Source organism: Phyllobates terribilis, unplaced genomic scaffold (assembly GCF_046119375.1).
Source record: "Phyllobates terribilis strain yellow unplaced genomic scaffold, ASM4611937v1 Scaffold_11__3_contigs__length_659146591, whole genome shotgun sequence".
Classification (NCBI taxonomy): Eukaryota; Metazoa; Chordata; class Amphibia; order Anura; family Dendrobatidae; genus Phyllobates; species Phyllobates terribilis.
The window spans coordinates 329053700-329064228 of NW_027362771.1; the positions used below are offsets into that span (position 1 = coordinate 329053700).

The following is a 10529-nucleotide window of genomic DNA, read 5'->3' on the forward strand; positions in this document are numbered from 1 at the left end:
AAAAAGATTCGCAATTTGAAAATCAGACTTTTATTTCACGTAATTTGCCCATTCCATCAAACTCAGTGCATGCGCTAGTCTCATCTGTTTTTGAGGATCAGACTCAGCCATTCAAGTCTATTAGGACCCACCAAAACAGAAGACATTCATTTTTCATCGATTTTTAACTGATGAATTGCTAAGTGTCAACGGAAAAAAAAGTTCAGACAGTCTCTACCTGCTTCAGTTTTTAAAAACAGATGAGAAAAACATGGATGCAAAACAAGCTTAAATGGGTTGTCCGGCCTAGAGGTTCAAGCATGCACTTACGTGACTGCAGACTTGTGAGTCCTCACAGCGCACGCACTGCCATGTCATGGTCATGTGAAAGCAAGTTTTCGATTTGCATACTTGTGGCTACATTTCGACTAGACGTGTCCAGCCTCACTCACATACTTGTGATCATGCCCCCGCCTGCTCCCGGCACCAAAGAATCCTGACAGTGTGCACAGTGAGGATTTACAAGTCTGCAGTCACATGAAGTGACTGCAGACTTGAACCCTAAGCTTGAACAATCCCTTTAAAAGCATGGAAAACATAGGCAAAACGGGTGACACATGGTAGAGAAATGGTGTCTTTCTCATGGATGTTTTTCACAAATGATTGCGATAGGTCTCATTCAGACATCCGCGAATCACGTAGTGCTCTATAAGTGTCTTTTATTGATACAAGTCAATTTTTGATCTGACTTACAGTTGAAAATTACTCATACAAGTCTAGAGGTCTGTGGAAAACATGGACAGCACACGGATGGATTCAATGTGTAAACTGTATGCTGTCCATGATTAACATTGTAATGAATAGCAGAAGCTTTAGGCTAAGTACCCACGATGCAGAAATGCTGCATATTTTTTCCGCTTCTCCCTGGAAGGAAAAACGCATCTGGATTTTACATGCGTTTTTCCTGCCAGGTAGAAGCGTTTGTCAAGCGTTCTTCACATGCATTTCTGCATACGGGTTATCAAGAGCTTTTCCAAGCGATTTTAGCATCAATTGGAAAAGTGCTTGACAACTTGGTCACACTATATAAATCCATGCAACCGGCACAGATTTATATAGTGTGACCAAGTAATAGTTAAAAAAAAAAAAGAATAAGAATGGTGAAAAATAAAAAATAAAGATTATACTTACCTTCCGATGGCCCCTGGTCTCCTTCTCCGCTCCGTCCGGTCTCCCCGGTGTCTCGCGGTAGTGTGAAGGACCTGCGATGACGTCATTGAGTCATGTGACAGGTCACGCGACCGCCGACGTCAGCGGTTTAATGACCTGTCACATGACTCAATGACATCATGTCAGGTCCTCACACTACCGCGAGACACCCAACACACGAATCGCTGAAGAGGCCGGGGGATATCGGAGGGTAAGTATAATCTTTATTTTTTATTTTGAATTCTTTTTTTTTAACAGGTACTATGGTACCCAGGTCTGGAGGAGAGTCTCCTCTCCTCCAGACCTGGGTACCATCCGCATATTGAATCGCTTCTTATCCGCATGTGCACATGTAGTGATGCGGATATCAAGCGTTTCAATGCAAGTCAATGGCGGCAATTACGCTGCGTGTCTGCAAAATTAATGGACATGCTGCGTATTTTTCCGCAGCGGAAATTTCCGCAGCATGTGCACAGCACATGCGGATTATCATTGGGGACCATGGGGCACGGATTACCAAGCATTTTTTAAGCGTTTTCGTTGCAGAAATTCCGCGGCAAAAAACGCTTGAAAAACGCATAGTGGGCACGCAGCCTTGTGGTTTGTTTTTTGTTCATCAGTGAAAAAACACTGATGAAACTCAGACCAAACACTGAAAAACAAAGGTCCGTCTATTTAGATACAAGAATCATCATGAATGAATACGGGTTTTCATTTCCTTTCTATGGATAGTAGGGGGACAAAGTTTATTCATACCCCCTCAATTCACTCATGTCCTATCCCATCCCCTGCTTGTCTTTTTTCAACTATGAAGCCTCCCAGCACTGCAGAAAGTGATTTGCTCTAAGGATAACTTAATATGGGATCATCTGCTTGGGCCCCATATCCGTCCTTATGGTTAGAAAAAAAAACGAAAAAAATATATAAATAGAAATTAGAATAAAAGGATCTCCCAAATGTGTTGTGAAAAGACTCATATTTCTCTACAACCTGCACATAGGTCTCATACTACAGGAGTTTGCATAGCCAACATATGAAGGGCAAAATACACACGTGGTCAAAATTGTTGGTACCCCTCGTTTAATGAAAGAAAAACCCAAAATGGTCACAGAAATGACTAGAATCTGACAAAAGTTATAACAAATTAAAAATCTATGAAAATGAACAAATGAAAATCAGACATTGCTTGTCAACCCTGCTTCCACAGAATTTAAAAAAAAATTAAACTCATGAAATAGGCCTGGATAGAAATGATGGTACCCCTGAAAATAATGTGACAAAAGGGACATGTTAAATCAAGTTGTGTCCACTAATTAGCATCACAGGTGTCTACAATCTTGTAATCAGTCAGTGGGCCGTATATAGGGCTACAGATACTCACGTGCTGTTTGGTGACATGGTGTGTATCACACTCAACATGGACCAGAGGAAGGAAAGGAAAGAGTTGTCTCAGGAGATTAGAAAGAAAATTATAGACAAGCATGTTAAAGGTAAAGGTTATAAGACCATCTCCAAGCAGGTTGATGTTCCTGTGACTACAGTTGAACATATTATTCATAAATTTAAGATCCATGGGACTGTAGCCAACCTCCCTGGACGTGGCCGCAGGAGGAAAATCGATGACAAATCAAAGAGACTTATAATACAAATGGTAACAAAAGAGCCCAGGATAACTTCTGAAGAGATTAAAGGTGAACTTCAAGCTCAAGGAACATCAGTGTCAGATCGCACTATCCGTCATTGTTTCATCCAAAGTGGACTTCATGGGAGACGACCAAGGCGAACACCGTTGTTGAAAAAAATCATAAAAAAGAAAGACTAGAATTTACCAAACTACATGTTGACAAGCCACAAAGCTTCTGGGAGAATGTCCTAGGGACAGATGAGACAAAAATTGAAGTTTTGGGCAAGGCACATCAGCTCTATGTTCACAGATGGAAAAATGAAGCATATAAAAAAAAAAGAACACTGTCCCTACTGTGAAACATGGAGGAGGCTCTGTTATGTTCTGGGCTGCTTTGCTGCATCTGGCACAGGGTGTCTTGAATCTGTGCAGGGTACAATGAAATCTCAAGACTATCAAGGGATTCTAGAGAGAAATGTGCAGCCCAGTGTCAGAAAGCTTGGTCTCAGTCGCAGGTCATGGGTCTTGCAACAGGATAATGACCTAAAACACACAGCTAAAAACACCCAAGAATGGCTAAGAGGAAAACATTAGACTATTCTGAAGTGGCCTTCTATGAGCCCTGACCTAAATCCTATTGAGCATCTTTGGAAAGAGCTGAAACATGCTGTCTGGAAAAGGCAAACTTCAAACACGAGACAACTGGAGCAGTTTGCTCATGAGGAGTGGGCCAAAATACCTGTCGAGAGGCGCAGAAGTCTCACTGACAGTTACAGGAATCGTTTGATTGCAGTGATTGCCTCAAAAGGTTGTTCAACAAAATATTATGTTAAGAGTGCCATGATTTTTGTTTACTTTTATCATATTCAAGTTATTTCTGTGACCATTGTGGGTTTTTCTTTCATTAAAAGAGGGGTACCACCAATTTTGGCCATGTATGTACTTCAACAAACTTATTAGGGTTTACTATGAAGAATTTCCCTAAACACTAGGACATAGGAATAGACTGTCTCCACCAGTCCCATAAACCTTGAATGCAGCAGCAGTGAACATGCTCCATTCAGTCCCCCTTAATATAGGGGTGTAGTGAGGAGCCATGGGTGCATGGGACTCCTGTCCTAATGATCCACTGGAACCCTAGTGATAGGGTCAGAAGTGATTATAATCATATATTGACTATTCTGTAAATAGGTGATAAATGTCGATTATGGAATAACTTCTTTGAATATACGGTATATATTATATATGTGTATTCAAAGAGGTGATATACGTCTGACTTATGTGGTTTCTTTCCACCATGATACCCACAGCTATGTCCAGACCGGTGGTCCCCAAACCCTAGTATCACCTAGTAATGTGGCTGCTGGATTCAGGCTGGGAGTAAATGGAGAGGCAGCAGCAAATGTCCACTGTTCTCTTTGTTAAGTTCTCTGCTGTTTCCATGACTCTTATAGGACAGAATAGCGATAGCATGTGGCTTTCTATTTACTCATCACCTCATCAAATGGACGAAGGTCTGAAGACACGTATTTGGGAAATAGATGTGGGTTCCAGAAGTTGCACCTGCACCAGACATTTATGGCATATTCCGTGGATAAATACCCTTTTAGAGGGGCTGTCCAGTAACAAGATATTTATGACCTATTCCTGTGACATCAATATCAGAATGGAGGGGGTCTGACAGCCCCACCAATCAGCTGGTATTAGCTCTTCTGAATAGGAGCTGTTCTGCAGTACATAGCAGTGGCCACTACACACAGAACGTAGCACTGCAGCTCCATTCAACATCTGATCACAGCCGAAGCGGTCTGATTTTCACAGTGACAGAATGGAGAATCTTTTTTTTTCCTCTCCACGTTCAAGAAAAACTGATGCCAGTCTGATCAGAATAATAGGACCGTTTTTCTCAATGTGAAAAAAAACAGTCGTGTGACCCTTACCTTCATGTATTGAAACTTCTCAAAAACAACAAAAGAGGAGCAGTTATCAAATAAGATTGTCAGACGCAATATCACTAGGATCATCCCACTATAACCATTGACAGTCTGACTTCTGGGACGCTGCTGCTAACAATCTCAGTGCGGCACCCCCTTCAGCCTTTTCCCTACACAGCAGCAATGCAGGAAACTGCAGCCGGTCCCATTCACTTGGAGCTGTGCTGCACAGCAGGTGGCCAGAGCGCTGCTGTGTGGAGTAAAAAAAGGGAGCACTATACCAGCACGGTGGTCCCCTCATTCTCAGCATTGTTGTTGGTCCAGTGACATCACAAAAGTGAAAGCAACATTTTTAGCCCTTTATCAAGCGAAAAGGTAAATGTGAAATATTGCCTTTACCAAGCAGAATTGGTACGGTCTTGGCATCTATTCAAGTGTGTGCTGTCCTGGCAGTCCTGCTTACACCTTGGATAACTCCTGGGTTCGCAATGGTCATATCCGCTGGGGATGTGCACTTGAACCAGAACCTTGTTTAAAAATGTTATATTATCTCCCGAAGTGGTTTATTATGAGCATCGATGGCCTGATGGGGGCCTATACTGTACTATTATGTGCCTATGATTTTATAGCAAATCTAAGGTTATATTCATACTGAGTTTGTGGTCAGAAGGGTTTTTTTTTTTAGCAGAAACTCACAAAATGCAATTCATTTCTATGAGAAATCCACTTTGCTGTTCACGTGAGGAGTTGCTTAAAGCTTTTTTTTTTTCCTGAAGAGGTTTTGAAAAATGCCTGGTGCAAAAGGAAGAGCATGTCACTTTTAAAGTGGAGTCTGAAGGAAAAGTCTCCAAACTAGACACTATCCAATCAAAAGCCTGCAAAAAAACAATTCAAGGAAAAACTTCCAAACTCTCTTCTGGAAATCCTTCAAGGAAAAGAAAGGGTATGTGTACAAGTGATCATATGCACAGCAATGTCAAAGCCACTTGCTGTTCATTTGTTCCATGTTTTGCAACTTCTTTTAACAACTTCAGGCTTTCAAGAGATGTGAAGTGGCTAAAAAAAGTGACCGGATACTTCTTTGGGCGGCTTCTGCCTAAAAGCTGCCGCTGTGTTAAATATAAAAGATGCCAGCAAAACCACCGCAAAAAGAGGGCAAAGACAACAAAGAAGAAGCTTGAGAAAAAAATACTTCTGCTTCAAAAAAAGCATCTTCTGCTTCAAAAAAGAAGCCAGTACACCGGAGTCTAAAAATGCCGTGTGCAGATACCCAAAGACTTCTTCAAAAACTCTTCAAAACAAGAGTTTCTTGCAGTATTTTTCTGCTTGAAAAATGCAGGGATTTTGAAAACTCAGTGTGAACAAAGCCTAAGGGTTAAAGTTTCAACTTGTGGAGAGCGCCAAGTAGGCATGGGGAATCATGCAACTCTTCCTTGGGAAAATAAATATGCAAATAGCCTCTTCCTAGAGGAAGAGGACGGTATCTCTCCTGAGAGCTCGCTCACATGAGCGTATAACTCAGACAAGTACTATCCTATTGGGAAGTGCAGATATGCGATTTTTTTTATACAGACCGAAAAAAAAAAATCGCAGTATGGTGCGAGTGGCTCCGGAATTCAGATCACGCACACCCATACAAGTCTATGGGTGCGTGTGAAACATCAGACTGGACTCGGATGTCATCCGGGTGCAGTCCGACATCCGAGGACTCATACAATGGAAAAGATGGAGAAATTAAGTTCTTCATCTTCTCCACATCTGTGCTCCGATTGTTGCATGTGAGAGAATTGGATCATACTAAGATGATACTCGGCTCAAACTCTGATCAGAGATGATACATAGGAAGGCGCATCTCAGACATCTGTGTTTCGAGTACGTGTGGTTTCCACACGTACTGGAGACACTGACACACGTAGAGCCATTCAAATGAATGGGTCTGTGTACATGTCAGTGTGTTTCCACAGACCGTGTGTCCGTGGGCAAAACATGCTGACATATCCGTTTTTTTATGGCAGCATGGCCACAGAAAGTATCACACGTACCAGCGCCTGGGAATCAGCATACAGTTAGCGCTGTTCCCAAGCGCCGGGTGCTGAACTCTGCCCTCATCATTGTCCCCTGCTTGCGCTGCGATCAGTGCTAGAAAGGGACAATGATGAGAGTAGTATTTTGCTTCCGCTGTGTCCTGGCGTAAATATAAAAATAAAATAAAAAAAATCCTTATACTCACCTGTCTGAAGATGTCCCCCACTGTAATCCACCTGACCGCTTATGCCAAAGAGCCGGGGAGAATGAGCTCACTAAGTGACAGGACAACGTTCAGTGAGCTCAGCGGAGATCCGGGGCCCGCTCGCTGCAGAAGTCATTCTCCCCGACTCCTTCCATAAAGGCCAGATTTGTAGAGTATATAACTAAGGCCACGGCCCCACTATCAGTATTTGGTCAGTATTTTTCTCAGGAGCCAAAACCAGGTGAGGAACAATCAGAGAAAAGGTATAATAGAAACAAGTCACCAATTTTGCATTTATCACACACTCCTGGTTTTGGCTCCCACTCCTGAGAAAAAATACTGACCTAATACTGATAGTGGGGCCATGACCTAACACTGACCAATGTGAGCAAAGCAGGTCACTGACTTACTGAGTGATTAATAATACAAATACTGTGCTGGTTCTTGGTCTCTAGTTAATCTTCAGGTTCCCATGCATGATTTTAGAGCCATTGTTGTTTTTCTCAGGAAATGGCAACCATTACAGCCTAATTGTTCTCAAATACGCAAGGTGAAATCGGCCAACAATGCAGTGACAAATGGCAGGGCCAAGCACGTATAAATGTATAACCGGCAGAGTCCAGGAGTCTGGAAAAGAGGTGAGAACCTGTACAGAAGCAGTAATGGATGGCCTTTCCTACTTTTTATTTATAGATGTTTATTTCCAAAATAATTGTCGCAATAAAGGCAGCATTAGTGACGGGTGCCATAGACGTCAATGAGCCATCTCCAGGTACCAGGTCTCTGCGTTCCATGTTACTGGTGTCATGTAAATCATCTAGATGGGAGATGAACTGCAGCACTCGGGAGCAGCCACTATACAATGTTTGCAGCTGTCGTGTTTGGCTCCATACATTGCTTACATCCAGGCACTGCCAGAGCAGATAGCAGCTCATCAGAGGCACAAATGGTCTTATATTGATGACCTATATGGATAGGCCACAAATGTGTTATTTGTGTTACCATTCTAAATGCCATGACTAAAGGTGTTGATGCACCAGAAACAAGTCAGTGTTTTTTATTGATTTAAGCCGATATGGATGTTATTTGGAATTTTAACATGTACCAATAAAGAAAATTTTTACACCCGTGGAGCTGGGTCTCACTTCCTTGCTTCCAGTTCTGGACAACCCCTTTTAAGAACATATTCCCATGGGTTCTTTCCACTGTGAAAAATCCACTGGGGATTTTGTTGCGGAAAATCAATTTTTGATTGCACATGGTACATTTCAGAGCAAAAAACCAACATCAAATCTGCAGTGCCAATTGGTGCAGATTTCACTACATACTGCAGTACTTATTGGAGTGTACCACTGCTGCAGGCTTATACGGTGGAAGGACTATGTTGAGAAGACAGCACATGGCGCTGTGTTAACTGTTGGAATTTATTAATACTGTGTGACCTCTTTGGTTAATTCGTATCGGTTTTCTCTTATACTCCCCCCATGTTGTGATGACGAAGATAACAGATGCCGTAAATCCCAAGTAAAACAGTTCACTCTCCAACAATTTCTGCCTGTAATAGATTCTGCTGAAAATCTGTCACAGTGCTGACGTTGTGTATCTGCCCGGGTGGATGTACCCTGAAAGGGTTATTCCCATCTTCATAGATGGGTATTGTCGGATAGTGCTAGGGAAAAAAAGTACTTTTGCAATTTACTGTTTATTAAAATTTGTAGCCGTTTCTTTCAGTTGCCTGCCTTGGAGACTGACCACTACTACTGTCTAGTTTAGAAGCCCAGCAATGAAGCTGCCTGGGATTAGGAGGTAACACAGCGCTACAGTGACACTGGAAAGTTTGCTTACAAGCTCTATAGAAAAGTGCATGCAGGCACTGCAGTCTAACAGTGGTGGTCGGTCTCCAAGGCAATGAGCAGTATATAAAAGTGTTAATATCTCAAGATAGATAAAAACGGTAGGGAAACAGAGCGCACCAGATCATAGGGCGATCCCTTTATAAAAGGATACAATTGATCTAGGCACAAGTCCCGTAACGGCTCATTGCGGTTGCAGCTGCCCCGTGGCCGGGGAAGAACCCCACCAGGACAAGACGAGACAATTCACGGACGACTTAGGCTGCGCTATCGAAATTAAGGTTCTTCATCCAATGATATCAATGGCGGTTTTTATTTCACAACATGTTTCAACTCCAGACCGGCATCTTTATCAAGCGTAAAAAGTGTAAAACCAGTACAGTTGGTTTGTTACATTTAATAAAAACACCGGTCCGGTGTCAAAACGCTTTGTGAAATAAAAAAGGCCATTCATATCATTGGATGAAGAATCTTCATTCTGGTAGCGCAGTCTAAATCCGTGAATCGTCTCTTCTTGTCATTATCTCAGCAGCAGACTGCGGCTCCCTGTGTGTACAGGCCCCTACCTGACACTACGAGGAGGCTACAAACGTTTGGCTTTGTGGTGTCTCAGTGATCATCTCTTGGCCGAGTCCTACGTCTCCTGTGTTTCGGAGAATGGACCCCTATTAACACTGACTCTGCAGATGTTCTGTATGATGAGAGGCCCCCTTAATATTTCTGCATAAAGCGCCTCAGTTACCATCTGCCATAACCAGGGTGTGGGCAGCGCGAGGACACAACGTGACTTTCTATGGGGTCGATGATTACATTTCTAGAAATAAAGCCCCCCATTATAAGCCGTAATGTTTAATGAGTGAGGGTCCGACCTCCAGGAAGGGGCAGAATGAAGACCCCGCTGTTTATGGTTCGTGTGGACCTCCCGCTATGCTGGGTACTGCCGCTCAGGCCCAGCTTGGGTTACTGGCAGCGGGACCCCATAATATTGCGCAGACCCCCACGGCTCAGACACAGAGGGCCAGTCATTAATGTTTCCTCATAGGACCCCCTAATATTGCTCTTATAGCTATCCGCTTGTGCGCCCCCTCCCTACAAGTGTTCTGTCACAGGAGGACACATACTAAAGCCCATATCCCCGGTACAGACCACCAGATACTCTGCAGCCTGCACTGCAGAATACTGAGGTGACAGGAGGCTACAACACAGGCAGCAGCGGTACCAGGACCCCTCCGGGGAGAGTGACAGCCCCGCCTACCAGCCACACAGAGCCCCCACATCACATACACATCCCTTACCATCCGGCCGCCGTACCGTTCCCTCCGCCCTCCCGTGTCACCGGCAACTGACCGGAAAGGCGCGAAGCGCAGGCGCCGGGCTCAGGGGGCGTGGCGTTCCGACCCCAAAGCCTGGAACGATTGGCGGAAGGCGCTATGTGATTGGCTGAACGGTGCAAGACTGCGGTGACAAGAGTCCGCTTTTGGCCAATCACATTCCAGGAATCTTTACTCGTGAGTTGTTTGTAAGCTCTGAGCGCCATGGCAACCGTGTCCGCTGCCGGAAGTGCCTGACAGGCGGCCTCTGTGTGACGTCACACGCACAGCTGATTCCTCCGGGTCACGGCCATTGTTCTGTCATGTAACTAGTGTCTGCGCTGAGACGGCGGAGAGACAGAGACAATGCAGAGACAGCAGAGAGACAGA

At 43.8% G+C, this 10529-nt stretch overlaps 1 protein-coding gene across 1 annotated transcript in view; it reads right to left on the reverse strand.

Annotated features, from left to right (window-relative positions):
• The window catches only part of SCAPER (S-phase cyclin A associated protein in the ER), a 408076-nt gene extending 397827 nt beyond the window's left edge, over positions 1-10249 (reverse strand). The window contains exon 1 of the mRNA XM_073652665.1: positions 10125-10249. Within this exon, the coding sequence (XP_073508766.1) occupies positions 10125-10127 (3 nt within the window). The 5' untranslated portion in view covers positions 10128-10249. The remainder of the gene's footprint in view (positions 1-10124) is intronic.
• Between the last annotated feature and the right edge of the window lie 280 nt (positions 10250-10529).